At 53.6% G+C, this 15,424-nt stretch overlaps 1 protein-coding gene across 1 annotated transcript in view; it reads left to right on the top strand.

Moving 5' to 3' along the window:
- Window positions 1-15,424, top strand: part of LOC106577322 (EH domain-binding protein 1-like) — a 429,232-nt gene that overhangs the window by 200,472 nt on the left and 213,336 nt on the right. The window contains exon 7 of the mRNA XM_045701776.1: window positions 5,402-5,636. Within this exon, the coding sequence (XP_045557732.1) occupies window positions 5,402-5,636 (235 nt within the window). The remainder of the gene's footprint in view (window positions 1-5,401; window positions 5,637-15,424) is intronic.

The following is a 15,424-nucleotide window of genomic DNA, read 5'->3' as shown; positions in this document are numbered from 1 at the left end:
ACGAGAAGATTATTATTGAAATGAAACACGAAAATGTGCATATGAAAATCAGAACTGACACGCGGAACGGTAGAAATGGTAAGATACATTGGAAGCTTCGCCAAACTTGAAACTCACGCTCCGCCCATGAACTCTTTATAAAATATTTGCCTCCACGTTTCCACGGTCAGATTCTGCGTACAGGCTACTTTGAAGCAAGACATGCTTCATAATATAAAATTAAACATTCAGGTTTCAAACAATGAGGTATTTTCAAAGTGCATACTGCCTCCAGCTCACATTGTAAAGGCGTGGAGGAAGCTCTCAGAGCCTCATAGCCTGTTGCACTTGTATGGTGAATGGGAGGCACGCTTCAACTGCCAGTTGAGAAATAAAAATAGCTATTTTTAATCATGCACCAAAACTGTGTTTAACACTTGATTGCATTTAGCATTTTGGCGCAATGAATGGGCTTATTAAAAGCATGTTTTACTCCAGCAGCAACCAGCTGAGGAGATGCAGGAGAAATCCCCCTCAAAATAGTCTCTGAATGCTGTGCGTGTGTGATAGTTGTGTTGGATAAATAAGATACATGATGACCAATGAAAATACACACAGGCCAATTTTATTCCGCTAAATTATGCAAATTACCTATAGACCGATAAGCGTGACGGTCAAATGTATTTCCGTAAGATTAATAAAACACTATGGGATTTTCTTTCTTCTCCTGGTCATTTCGGCCGGCAACAGTTTTATTTATCGGCAAAAAAAAGGGACAAAAGCAGTCAATTGCCAGCTAACAGAAACCCTGGTGTGTGTGTGTGTGTGTGTGTGTGTGTGTGTGTGTGTGTGTGTGTGTGTGTGTGTGTGTGTAACCTTGTGCGAGTTACACAAGGCCCCTCCAACCCTGAGACACAGAGTGACTTGGGAGCTCTTTCAGAAACAAGGACTCTGTTGTTCCCTGCATTCTTTCTGCTTGTCTGCCCCCTCTATCCCCCTCACCTCTGTCCTCCATCCCTCTTCACCCCCTCTCACTACAAAATACTGCCTCATCACTCCTTGTCAAACAGCAATTTATAATTAGTTAAACCTTCCATTTTGGTGAGTTGTCGAGGTGGGGTACAGTTCTCTTGGGTAAACTCTCAAATTAAACTTGGATATAATACGATAAGCCGATCTTTCCTATTCAGTTTGGGTTGAGGGGATATTTGCTATGGTGCCTCTTTAACTTTGTCAAAACCCTAGAATACTCAACAAAATACTCAACCCCCACGCTAACATTCCTCCTCCCATCCCCCTCGCTAACATTCCTCCTCCCATCCCCCTCGCTAACATTCCTCCTCCCATCCCCCTCGCTATCATTCCTCCTCCCAACCCCCTCGCTAACATTCCTCCTCTCAACCCCCTCGCTAACATTCCTCCTCCCATCCCCCTCGCTAACATTCCTCCTCCCAACCCCCTCGCTAACATTCCTCCTCCCAACCCCCTCGCTAACATTCCTCCTCCCATCCCCCCACGCTAACATTCCTCCTCCCACCCCCCACGCTAACATTCCTCCTCCCACCCCCCTCGCTAACATTCCTCCTCCCAACCCCCTCGCTAACATTCCTCCTCCCAACCCCCTCGCTAACATTCCTCCTCCCAACCCCCTCGCTAACATTCCTTCGCTAACATTCCTCCTCCCATCCCCCTCGCTAACATTCCTCCTCCCATCCCCCTCGCTAACATTCCTCCTCCCAACCCCCTCGCTAACATTTCTCCTCCCAACCCCCTCGCTAACATTCCTCCTCCCATCCCCCTCGCTAACATTCCTCCTCCCATCCCCCTCGCTAACATTCCTCCTCCCATCCCCCTCGCTAACATTCCTCCTCCCAACCCCCTCGCTAACATTCCTCCTCCCAACCCCCTCGCTAACATTCCTCCTCCCACCCCTCGCTAACATTCTTCCTCCCAACCCCCTCGCTAACATTCTTCCTCCCAACCCCTCGCTAACATTCCTCCTCCCACCCCCCTCGCTAACATTCCTCCTCCCACCCCCCACGCTAACATTTCTCCTCCCACCCCCCGCTAACATTTCTCCTCCCATCCCCCCGCTAACATTCCTCCTCCCATCCACCTCGCTAACATTCCTCCTCCCATCCACCTCGCTAACATTCCTCCTCCCAACCCCCTCGCTAACATTCCTCCTCCCAACCCCCACGCTAACATTCCTCCTCCCATCCCCCTCGCTAGCATTCCTCCTCCCACCCCCCATGCTAACATTCCGTCCTCCCACCCCTCGCTAACATTCCTCCTCCCAACCCCCTCGCTAACATTCCTCCTCCCACCCCCTCACAGGCCACTCCTAGGTTATTGAGTCCACCATGTTTTTTTGTTGTCCCAGGTAACATCCCAAATGGCACCCTATTACCTACTTAGTGCAATACTTTCATGTAGTGTTTATATAGACAATATGGTGGCATTTGGGACTTTTGTTTTGACTGGGGCTGTGGAGGGAGAGAGAGAGAGCTCAGTGTTTTGACTGGGGCTGTGGAGGGAGGGAGGGAGGGCGCTCAGTGTTTTGACTGGGGCTGTGGAGAGGGAGAGAGGAAGGGAGAGAGAGAGAGAGATCAGTGTTTTGGCTGTGGAGGGAGGGAGAGGGAGCTCAGTGTTTTGACTGGGGCCGTGGTATATACCATTCTTCAATGGCGTGTTACATTGTCACATCTGAGTGTACCTTCAAATCCTTCTGTCCAAGCTAGGGACAGTGATGATCTGATAGGCAACGTCCTTCCTGGAAAGCTTGGAAGTTGTGCCTAATAATAACCAACCTAAAGCTATTTATGCACCTAGCAAGCTAACATGGCACTCTGTCAGGTAGTAAGCTATAGTTACCCATAGCTGCCTGGCTAGCTTTACAGTTTGGTTATTTGTTCCAATACTTTTTCAAATTCCGCTCAAAAATGTGTTTTAGCTCGCTAGCTACATTTAAAGGATCCTCACGATGAGTCTGAGACACTTTGAGCATCATATTCTCGTTTGCCACCTCTAAAATGAATGTTGTCTATATATATATTTGTTAGCTAGCTAGCATACAAGAGTAGTACTTTTCTCTCGCATGCCTGGGGCGGCAGGTAGCCTAGTGGTTAGAGCGTTGGACTAGTAACCGAAAGGTTGCAAGATCGAATCCCCAAGCTGACAAGGTAAAACATCTGTCGTTCTGCCCCTGAACAAGGCAGTTAACCCACTGTTCCTAGGCTGCCATTGTAAATAAGAATTTGTTCTTAACTGACTTGCCTAGTTAAATAAAGGTAAAATAAAAAATGCAGTCATGTTGATTAAATTGGACACTTCGCGGCCACCACAGTTTGACACGCGACTACAGTTTGCATTGAATTGTGGGTCATAACAACCCGCGAGTGATAGTTCACTCGCTCCGAGGGGGGGGCTGTAACGTTTGTGAATTGGACCACCACTTAAGATGGCAATCAAACTGCATCCGGTTTCGACAGGGATCCCCTGAGAGAAAGTGGCTGAGCTGAGGGGGGTAAAAATTACACGATTGGACTGCAGCCTGGGTCTTTTCACATGTCTTTTAGCCAAGGCAGGTCTGTTAAAGATGAATGCCACAGCCTCTATGGCTCTGCTTTTCTCTCCTCTCCTCCTTTCTCCTCCGTTCTCTTGGCCGGGGTTAGATACACACTGAACTTGTCTGTTTCTTTCAGCCTGATATACCTAGCCCCCCCCTAGTTCTCTGGCTGTGTGTGAGTGGTGAGTGTTGAATGAGTGACGTGGAGCGGTGTAGCCTGTTTCAACCCTGCGGGCTAGCTGACCTGTGTATTGATAAGATCCTGTGTGTGTGTGTCTGTCAGTGCCCAGCATGGCAAATGGGATATGAGGTCACTCAGAGCTGACCTCAGAGCACCTGTGTCCTGTGTTACCCAACCATCCGTTTAACTCACCGTTGTGTGTGTACTTTTGACTTACTGCTAGCCGTGTGGTTCTGAGGTACTACTAGCCGTGTTGTGGTTCTGAGGTACTACTAGCCGTGTTGTGGTTCTGAGGTACTGCTAGCCGTGTTGTGGTTCTGAGGTACTGCTAGCCGTGTTGTGGTTCTGTGGTACTGCTAGCCGTGTTGTGGTTCTGAGGTACTGCTAGCCGTGTTGTGGTTCTGTGGTAGTGCTAGCCGTGTTGTGGTTCTGAGGTACTGCTAGCCGTGTGGTGGTTCTGAGGTACTGCTAGCCGTGTGGTGGTTCTGAGGTACTGCTAGCCGTGTGGTGGTTCTGAGGTGCTGCTAGCCGTGTTGTGGTTCTGAGGTACTGCTAGCCGTGTGGTGGTTCTGTGGTACTGCCAGCCGTGTTGTGGTTCTGTGGTACTGCTAGCCGTGTGGTGGTTCTGAGGTACTGCTAGCCGTGTGGTGGTTCTGAGGTACTGCTAGCCGTGTGGTTGTGCTGAGGTACTGCTAGCCGTGTTGTGGCTGGGTTGGTACTGCTAGCCGTGTTGTGGCTGGGTTGGTACTGCTAACCGTGTTGTGGCTGGGTTGGTACTGCTAGCCGTGTTGTGGTTCTGAGGTGCTGCTAGCCGTGTTGTGGTTCTGAGGTACTGCTAGCCGTGTTGTGGTTCTGAGGTGCTGCTAGCCGTGTTGTGGTACTGCTAGCCGTGTTGTGGTACTGCTAGCCGTGTTGTGGTTTTGAGGTACTGCTAGCCATGTTATGGTTCTGAGGTGCTGCTAGGCGTGTTGTGGTTCTGTGGTAATACTAGCCGTGTTGTGGTTCTGTGGTACTGCTAGCCGTGTTGTGGTTCTGAGGTACTACTAGCCGTGTTGTGGTTCTGAGGTACTGCTAGCCGTGTGGTGGTTCTGTGGTACTGCTAGCCGTGTGGTGGTTCTGAGGTACTGCTAGCCGTGTGGTGGTTCTGAGGTACTGCTAGCCGTGTTGTGGTTCTGTGGTACCTGGTCAGCTGTTTTAGTGTTGAATGTGTGTTCCTAAGTAAAGGTAGTGTTTTTGACTGTACTTTTGTTTATGTGTATCTCTGTGTTGTTGTTTTTGTCGCACTGCTTTGCTTTATCTTGGCCAGGTCGCAGTTGTAAATGACAACATGTTCTCAACTGTCCTACCTGGTTAAATAAAGGTGAAATAAATTACATTAAAAAACAGAAGCGTTTTAGAGGATGTAAAGTTATACAATGGCTGTAAAATTCCATTATGTTACAATCTTTTGATATGCCATGTCTCTCTCCTCTCCCTCCTCTTTCCCCCATGCTCTCTCCCTCGCTCTCTCCCTCCCCCTCCCTCGCTTCCTCTCTAACCTCACTCCCTCTCTTCCCTCCTTCCCCTCTCTTTCCCTCACTCCCTCTCTTCCCTCCCTCTTCCCTCCCTCCCCTCACTCCCTCTCTCCCCTCCCTCACTCCGTCTTCCCCCCTCCGTCTCCCCCTCTCCTTCAGATCCAACCCGTTCTACGAGCCTCGGACCTCCAGCCCATCCCGGCCCTCCAGGGGCCCCTCTCCAGACTTCAGTAACCAGAAGAGGAGAGCCCCGCTGCCTCCCAGACCTCCAGGTCCCAGCCCCTCGGCCCCCAACACCTCCAGGGAGGGGGCAGAGAGGGAGAGATTCATGCCCAGTGGACCCAGTGCCGTGGCAGCTGTGGTGGGGCGAGAGCTGGCCTTCTCCTCCCCTAAGGTAAGACTCTTTGAAGAGGGTAGTGGCACTAGAGCAGTGGTATTCAAGAAGTGTGTGTGTGTGTGTTCACAAAGTGTGTGTAGTTGTGTATGCATGTGCCTCCGTGTGTGTCCAGTCACCTCCAACCTCCTCATCTGAATATAGGTATTAGTTTATTGGGCTGTTTGTCTGTTTATTTATTTATTTAAATTCTTCATTTCTGCTAGTTGTAATTAAACGGCTGGTGGTCACACACACATGATGAGCCACCCCAGTGGCCGGGAGTGATTGGGTGGGGGGGTTTAAGTAGTCTATATGAGGTGCAGGGCAGAAAGCATATGAGGGGCTTAAACACATCGGCAGACTGATTACAGGGGGGTAAGAACCCCATCTGCCCCCATAACCCCCCGCAGACACACACACACCCTCTCTCCGTGGCTGGCTGTTGTAGTTGTGTAGGACAGGGTTGGTGCAGTAACAGTAATGGTGGTACTATGTAATTAAGGAAGGAGGCTTTATCAACCAGCTGCACAGCCGTGTGACTGTGGGTGAGGGGGTCTAAACAACTTTAATTACCCAGACTCAGTGGCCTGTGGTGGGCTGCACTCCGCCAAGAGCTGCCCCTGTCTTTAGAGCTCAGTGGAGGGAGAGAGAGGGAGAGATGGGGGGAGAGAGAAACAGAGGCTGTTGCAGGAGAGGTATTCAGGGGAAAATGAGGCCCAGAGTTTAACATGTAGAGGTGGTGACAATAGGGTTTGGTTTCTGTAAATATTCTCACAGAGAAATACACACATACACATCCAAACACACACGGACCATGATGAGAAACTCCTACACGTGTGTGTGTGTGTGTGTGTGTGTGTGTGTGTGTGTTAGTACCCACAGATTCCAGTTTGCCTAAAAAACACAGGTTGTTAACCTCTGCTTCTCGATTTTTTTGCGTGTGTGTGTCCATCCATACTTCGTTGTGGGGGGAGGGTCAACACAACATATGTATGCATTTACAACTGTCCCTCAAGGGTCTGGAATATCCATCCTGTTTTACACACACATCCCCAAACAGATTCCAATGTCCCGTTCTACGTCAGTTCTACGTTAGTTCTACGTCAGTTCCACGTCAGTTCTACATCAGTTCTACGTAGTAATATATCCTGATACTTTGGCCAAGGCTTAGCTTCAACTCACTTCTGGCTGCTGCAGAAATCATTTTTAAAGGGTTAGGAAGGACGTTGTTGGAGCAGTGTATTATTTAAGTCCGTCGTGTGGGCGGTGTGGGCGGTGTGGGCGGTGTGGGCGGGGTGGGCGGTGTGGGTGGGGTGGGCGGGCGGTGTGGGGGGTGTGGGCGGTGTGTGTGAGTGGGCAGTATGGGCGGTGTGGGCGGTATGTGCGGTGTGGGTGGTGTGTGCATCTGCTTGTGCGTGGTCTTGTTTAAGTCCTCCCTGTGTGTGTGTGTGTGTGTGTGTGTGTGTGTGTGTGTGTGTGTGTGTGTGTGTGTGTGTGTGTGTGTGTGTGTGTGTGTGTGTGCGTGCGTGTGTGCGTGCGTGCGTGCGTGCGTGCGTGCGTGACTGCTTCCAGTCAGTACCTTTATCAGTCGCTAGGTGAGTCAGTACCTTCATCAGTCGCTTGGTGAGACAGTACCTTCATCAGTCGCTTGGTGAGACAGTACCTTCATCAGTCGCTAGGTGAGTCGGTACCTTCATCAGTCGCGAGGTGAGACGGTACCTTCATCAGTCGCTAGGTGAGACAGTATCTTCATCAGTCGCTAGGTGAGTCAGTACCTTCATCAGTCGCTAGGTGAGTCAGTACCTTCATCAGTCGCTAGGTGAGACGGTACCTTCATCAGTCGCTTGGTGAGACGGTACCTTCATCAGTCGCTAGGTGAGACAGTACCTTCATCAGTCGCTAGGTGAGACGGTACCTTCATCAGTAGCGAGGTGAGCCGGTACCTTCATCAGTAGCGAGGTGAGCCGGTACCTTCATCAGTAGCGAGGTGAGACGGTACCTTCATCAGTCGCTAGGTGAGACGGTACCTTCATCAGTCGCTAGGTGAGACGGTACCTTCATCAGTCGCTAGGTGAGACGGTACCTTCATCAGTAGCGAGGTGAGCCGGTACCTTCATCAGTAGCGAGGTGAGACGGTACCTTCATCAGTAGCTAGACCCATTTGCGACCAAGCTTTAACTTCCTGACTGATGTCTTGAGATGTTGCTTCAATATATCCACATAATTTAATTTCCTCATGATGCCATCTATTTTGTGAAGTGCACCAGTCCCACCTGCAGAAAAGCACCCCCACAACATGATGCTGCCATCCCCCATGCTTCACGGTTGGGACGTTGTTCTTCGGCTTGCAAGCCTCCCCCTTTTTCCTCCAAACATAACGATGGTCATTATGGCCAAACAGTTCTATTTTTGTTTCATCAGACCAGAGGACATTTCCCCAAAAGTACGATCTTTGTCCCCATGTGCAATTGCAAACCGTAGTCTGGCTTTTTATGGCGGTTTTGGAGCGGTGGCTTCTTCCTTGCTGAGCAGCCTTTCAGGTTATGTCGATATAGGACTCGTTTTACTGTGGATATAGATACTTTTGTACCTGTTTCCTCCAGCATCTTCACAAGGTCCTTTGCTGTTGTTCTGGGATTGATTTGCACTTTTCACACCAAAGTACGTTCATCTCTAGGAGACAGAACGCGTCTCCTTCCTGAGCGGTATGGCGGCTGTCTGGTCCCATGGTATTTATACTTGCGTACTATTGTTGGTACAGATGAACGTGGTACCTTCAGGCGTTTGGAAATTGCTCCCAAGGATGAACCAGACTTGTGGAGGCTCTACAATTCTTTTCCTGAGGTCTTGGCTGATTTCTTTTGATTTTCCCATGACGTCAAGCAAAGAGGCTTGACGTCATGAGTTTGAAGGTATGCCTTGAAATACATCCACAGGTACACCTCCAATTGACTCAAATTATGTCAATTAGCCTATCAGAAGATTCTAAAGCCATGACATAATTTTCTGGAATTTTCCAAGCTGTTTAAAGGCACAGTCAACTTGGTGTATGTAAACTTCTGACCCACTGGAATTGTGATACAGTGAATTATAAGTGAAATAATCTCTCTGTAATCAATTGTTGGAAAAATTACTTGTGTCATGCACAAAGTAGATGTCCTAACCGACTTGCCAAAACTATAGTTTGTTACCAAGAAATGTATGGAGTTGTTGAAAAACTAGTTTTAATGACTCCAACCTAAGTGTATGTAAACTTCCCACTTCAACTGTATGTGAGACAACCACATCTAGTTTCAGGTGTTATGGTAATACGCCTGGTATAGATGCTGTTTCCTGAATGTACTGACGTTAGGAACACCTTCATAATATTGACTTGCACCCCCCTCCATTCTTGATACACACAGGAAACTGTTGAGCGTGGAAAAACCCCGCAGCGTTGCAGTTCTTGACCCAAGCCGGTGTGCCTGGCACCTACTACCATACCCTGTTCAACGGCACTCAAATCTTTTGTCTTGTCCATTCACCCTCTGAATGGCACACATACACAATCCATGTCTCAGGTGGCGTAAAAATCCTTCTTTAACCTGTCTCATCCCCTTCATTTACACTGATTTGAAGTGACATCAATAAGGGATCATATCTTTCACCTGGATTCACCTGGTCAGTCTGTCATGGAAAGTGCAGGTGTTCTTCATGTTTGTATACTCAGTGTATCTCCGTCATAGTAAGTACATTTCTCCTCAGCGTTAGTGTAACGAAGGCAAGGGTGTTATTTTATATTTTTAGGAGTGAAGACAACCTCTCCAGTGTGTGGTATCCATACAGATTAATTTAGACTGAAAGGTATGTTAAAGTAGGGGGGGCTTTTGTTTGGGTCAAAGGGCAATAGTTACCTACTGTTAGTGGCAGTATACCAAAAGTGGTTCTACATTTCATTTGTCGTTTTTCTTTCGGCTGGTGACGTCCACTGGCGGCTGGTGACGTCCCGCTGGTTGGTTGGTGACGTCCCTCTGGTTGGTTGGTGACGTCCCGCTGGCGGCTGGTGACGACCCGCTGGCGGTTGGTGACGTCCCTCTGGTTGGTTGGTGACGTCCCGCTGGCGGCTGGTGACGACCCGCTGGCGGTTGGTGACGTCCCTCTGGTTGGTTGGTGACGTCCCGCTGGCGGCTGGTGACGTCCCGCTGGTGACGACCCGCTGGCGGCTGGTGACGTCCCACTGGTTGGTTGGTGACGTCCCGCTGGTGACGTCCCACTGGCGGCTGGTGACGTCCCGCTGGTTGGTTGGTGACGTCCCGCTGGCGGCTGGTGACGTCCCGCTGGCGGCTGGTGACGACCCGCTGGCGGTTGGTGACGTCCCTCTGGTTGGTTGGTGACGTCCCGCTGGCGGCTGGTGACGTCCCGCTGGTTGGTTGGTGATGTCCCGCTGGCGGCTAGTGACGTCCGCTGGTGACGACCCGCTGGCGGCTGGTGACGTCCCACTGGTTGGTTGGTGACGTCCCGCTGGTGACGTCCCACTGGCGGCTGGTGACGTCCCGCTGGTTGGTTGGTGACGTCCCGCTGGCGGCTGGTGACGTCCCGCTGGCGGCTGGTGACGACCCGCTGGCGGTTGGTGACGTCCCTCTGGTTGGTTGGTGACGTCCCGCTGGCGGCTGGTGACGTCCCGCTGGTGACGACCCGTTGGCGGCTGGTTGGTTGGTGACGTCCCGCTGGTTGGTGACGTCCCGCTGGTTGGTTGGTGACGTCCCGCTGGTTGGTGACGTCCCGCTGGTTGGTGACGTCCCGCTGGCGGCTAGTGACGTCCCACTGGTTGGTTGGTGACGTCCCGCTGGTGACGTCCCACTGGCGGCTGGTGACGTCCCACTGGTTGGTTGGTGACGTCCCGCTGGTTGGTTGGTGACGTCCCACTGGCGGCTGGTGACGTCCCACTGGTTGGTTGGTGACGTCCCGCTGGTTGGTTGGTGACGTCCCGCTGGCTGGTTGGTGACGTCCCGCTGGTGACGTCCCACTGGTTGGTTGGTGACGTCCCACTGGTTGGTTGGTGACGTCCTGCTGGTTGGTTGGTGACGTCCCGCTGGTGACATCCCACTGGCGGCTGGTGACGTCCCACTGGTTGGTTGGTGACGTCCCGCTGGTTGGTTGGTGACGTCCCGCTGGCTGGTTGGTGACGTCCCGCTGGTGACGTCCCACTGGTTGGTTGGTGACGTCCCGCTGGTGACGTCCCACTGGCGGCTGGTGACGTCCCACTGGTTGGTTGGTGACGTCCCGCTGGTTGGTTGGTGACGTCCCGCTGGTTGGTTGGTGACGTCCCGCTGGTTGGTTGGTGACGCCCCGCTGGTGACGCCCCGCTGGTTGGTTGGTGACGTCCCGCTGGTTGGTTGGTGACGTCCCGCTGGTTGGTTGGTGACGTCCCGCTGGCTGGTTGGTGACGTCCCGCTGGTTGGTTGGTGACGTCCCGCTGGTGACGTCCCGCTGGCGGCTGGTGACGTCCCACTGGTTGGTTGGTGACGCCCCACTGGTTGGTTGGTGACGCCCCACTGGTTGGTTGGTGACGTCCCGCTGGTTGGTTGGTGACGCCCCGCTGGCTGGTTGGTGACGCCCCGCTGGTTGGTTGGTGACGCCCCGCTGGCTGGTTGGTGACGTCCCACTGGTTGGTTGGTGACGTCCCGCTGGCTGGTTGGTGACGTCCCGCTGGTTGGTTGGTGACGCCCCGCTGGTTGGTTGGTGACGTCCCGCTGGTTGGTTGGTGACGCCCCGCTGGTTGGTTGGTGACGCCCCGCTGGTTGGTTGGTGACGCCCCGCTGGTTGGTTGGTGACGCCCCGCTGGTTGGTTGGTGACGTCCCGCTGGTTGGTTGGTGACGCCCCGCTGGTTGGTTGGTGACGCCCCGCTGGTTGGTTGGTGACGTCCCGCTGGTTGGTTGGTGACGTCCCGCTGGTTGGTTGGTGACGCCCCGCTGGTTGGTTGGTGACGTCCCGCTGGTTGGTTGGTGACGTCCCGCTGGTTGGTTGGTGACGCCCGCTGGTTGGTTGGTGACGTCCCGCTGGTTGGTTGGTGACGTCCCGCTGGTTGGTTGGTGACGTCCCGCTGGTTGGTTGGTGACGTCCCGCTGGTTGGTTGGTGACGTCCCGCTGGTTGGTTGGTGACGCCCCGCTGGTTGGTTGGTGACGCCCCGCTGGTTGGTTGGTGACGTCCCGCTGGTTGGTTGGTGACGTCCCGCTGGCTGGTTGGTGACGTCCCACTGGTGACGTCCCACTGGTTGGTTGGTGACGTCCCGCTGGTTGGTTGGTGACGTCCCGCTGGTTGGGTGGTGACGCCCCGCTGGTTGGTTGGTGACGCCCCGCTGGTTGGTTGGTGACGTCCCGCTGGTGACGCCCCGCTGGCGGCTGGTGACGCCCCACTGGTTGGTTGGTGACGTCCCACTGGTTGGTTGGTGACGCCCCGCTGGTTGGTTGGTGACGTCCCGCTGGTTGGTTGGTGACGTCCCGGCTGGTGACGCCCCACTGGTTGGTTGGTGACGCCCCACTGGTTGGTTGGTGACGTCCCGCTGGCGGCTGGTGACGTCCCGCTGGCGGTTGGTGACGTCCCGCTGGTTGGTTGGTGACGTCCGCTGGTGACGCCCCGCTGGTTGGTTGGTGACGTCCCGCTGGTGACGTCCCGCTGGTTGGTTGGTGACGTCCCGCTGGTGACGCCCCGCTGGTTGGTTGGTGACGTCCTGCTGGTTGGTTGGTGACGCCCCGCTGGTTGGTTGGTGACGCCCCGCTGGTTGGTTGGTGACGCCCCGCTGGTTGGTTGGTGACGCCCCGCTGGTTGGTTGGTGACGTCCCGCTGGTTGGTTGGTGACGTCCCGCTGGTTGGTTGGTGACGCCCCGCTGGTTGGTTGGTGACGTCCCGCTGGTTGGTTGGTGACGTCCCGCTGGTTGGTTGGTGACGCCCCGCTGGTTGGTTGGTGACGCCCCGCTGGTTGGTTGGTGACGTCCCGCTGGTGACGTCCCGCTGGCGGCTGGTGACGCCCCACTGAGTTGGTTGGTGACGTCCCGCTGGCGGCTGGTGACGTCCCACTGGTTGGTTGGTGACGTCCCGCTGGTTGGTTGGTGACGTCCCGCTGGTTGGTTGGTGACGTCCCGCTGGTTGGTTGGTGACGTCCCACTGGTTGGTTGGTGACGTCCCGCTGGCGGTTGGTGACGTCCCGCTGGTTGGTTGGTGACGTCCCGCTGGTGACGTCCCGCTGGTTGGTTGGTGACGTCCCGCTGGTGACGTCCCGCTGGTTGGTTGGTGACGTCCTGCTGGTTGGTTGGTGACGTCCCGCTGGTGACGTCCTGCTGGTTGGTTGGTGACGTCCCGCTGGTGACGTCCCGCTGGTTGGTTGGTGACGCCCCGCTGGTGACGTCCCGCTGGTTGGTTGGTGACGTCCCGCTGGTGACGTCCCGCTGGTTGGTTGGTGACGTCCCGCTGGTGACGTCCCACTGGTTGGTTGGTGACGTCCCGCTGGTTGGTTGGTGACGTCCCGCTGGCTGGTTGGTGACGTCCCACTGGTTGGGTGGTGACGTCCCGCTGGTTGGTTGGTGACGTCCCGCTGGTTGGTTGGTGACGTCCCACTGGTTGGTTGGTGACGTCCCACTGGTGACGTCCCACTGGTTGGTTGGTGACGTCCCGCTGGTTGGTTGGTGACGTCCCGCTGGCTGGTTGGTGACGTCCCGCTGGCTGGTTGGTGACGTCCCGCTGGTTGGTTGGTGACGTCCCGCTGGTTGGTTGGTGACGTCCCGCTGGCTGGTTGGTGACGTCCCACTGGTTGGTTGGTGACATCCCACTGGCGGCTGGTGACGTCCCGCTGGTTGGTTGGTGACGTCCCACTGGTTGGTTGGTGACGTCCCGCTGGCTGGTTGGTGACATCCCACTGGCGGCTGGTGACGTCCCACTGGTTGGTTGGTGACGTCCCACTGGTTGGTTGGTGACGTCCCACTGGCGGTTGGTGACGTCCCGCTGGTTGGTTGGTGACGTCCCACTGGTTGGTTGGTGACGTCCCGCTGGTTGGTTGGTGACGTCCCGCTGGTTGGTTGGTGACGTCCCGCTGGCTGGTTGGTGACGTCCCACTGGTTGGTTGGTGACGTCCCGCTGGTTGGTTGGTGACGTCCCGCTGGTTGGTTGGTGACGTCCCGCTGGTGGTTGGTGACGTCCCGCTGGTTGGTTGGTGACGTCCCGCTGGTTGGTTGGTGACGTCCCGCTGGCTGGTTGGTGACGTCCCGCTGGTTGGTTGGTGACGTCCCGCTGGCTGGTTGGTGACGTCCCGCTGGTTGGTTGGTGACGTCCCACTGGTTGGTTGGTGACGTCCCGCTGGCTGGTTGGTGACGTCCCGCTGGTTGGCTGGTGACGTCCCGCTGGTTGGTTGTTACTCTTTTATAACCATTCATCAATGTTACTGGAATGTCAGTACGTACTTCCTACACCATCCCCCAGTCCTTCTCTCTCTCTCTGTCTCTCTCTGTCTCTTTCTCTCTCTCTCTGTCTCTGTCTCTCTCTCTCTCTGTCTCTCTCTCTGTCTCTTTCTCTGTCTCTCTCCCTGTCTCTCTCTCTGTCTCTCTCTCTGTCTTAGAGGACAATGGAGAGACCGATCCCAGAGTGCGTTGAGGTTTTGCGTCTCTGGAGTCACGGGGACGGAACGTCTGTCTGAAGGATTAATTTAAATGAACAGAGTAACTTTCTAAAAGAAAGAGAGAAGGAAGAACGGACGAGAGATTCATGTCTGTCCCGATTCAGTCCATCTCCTTCCCGGGGCCACTCCTTCTCTCCTCCTCCCCTGTCTCTGCTTCGTTGTCTCTGTTCCAGGAGTTTCAGTGAGCCGTTCTGCCCTCAGCTGCTCTGATCTTGGGGATTTTCATCAATTTCCGCTTCATGAATTGATTTGCCTTTTATTTTCATATGGAGAAAAGTACGAACAGAACGCCGATGTCGGAGGAAAAGTTTGCGCAAAGAAGAGTTATATTTCCTGTTCTATATTAACATAAAGACTTTGAGAGAGTTCTGTGTTTGAACTAAGATCCGAAACTTCTGGTGCAGCCGTTTAGCTGAAGTACTGTAGACCTTAAATATTCACTTACTGTATAGTGCACACACGTCCTGACACACTCATGTTCACACACACACTTTACTTTACTTTACACACACACACACACACACACACACACACACTTGTGTGAGCAAACTATTGACTCCCATTTAAAATGGTATTTTCCCTAACTCTTAACCCCTAATTCTAACCCTAAACCAAAAGTAGCCTTTTTCCTTGTGTGGACCAGCAAAATGTCCCCACAATTGTTGTTGTTTTACGATCCTTGTGAGGACTTCTGGTCCCAACAAGGATAGTAACACACACACACACACACACACACACACACACACACACACACACACACACACACACACACACACAGCATCCTCCAGGCTCCTCAGAGGATGGTGACTAAGTGAAACAACAGGAGAGGTATGCTGCTTTTCCCCTCCAATAAAAGGTTTCTGTTATTCAGATGAATCAAAGGTCCAAATGAAATAGTGTTTCTGAGGAGCTGAGAGCACAGAGCACCTCACAATGAGGCCAGGACTATATTCACACACCGAGACACACACACACACCGAGACACACACACACACACCGAGACACACACACACACACCGAGACACACACACACACACACACCGAGACACACACACACCGAGACACACACAGAGACACACCGAGACACACACACACACCGAGACACACACACACACACCGAGAGACACACACCGAGACACACACACACACACACCGAG

The sequence above is a fragment of the Salmo salar genome, chromosome ssa18, assembly GCF_905237065.1.
Source record: "Salmo salar chromosome ssa18, Ssal_v3.1, whole genome shotgun sequence".
Taxonomy (NCBI): Eukaryota; Metazoa; Chordata; class Actinopteri; order Salmoniformes; family Salmonidae; genus Salmo; species Salmo salar.
Note: the sequence above shows the minus strand (reverse complement) of the source record. Positions and strands in the feature narration are given on the sequence as shown.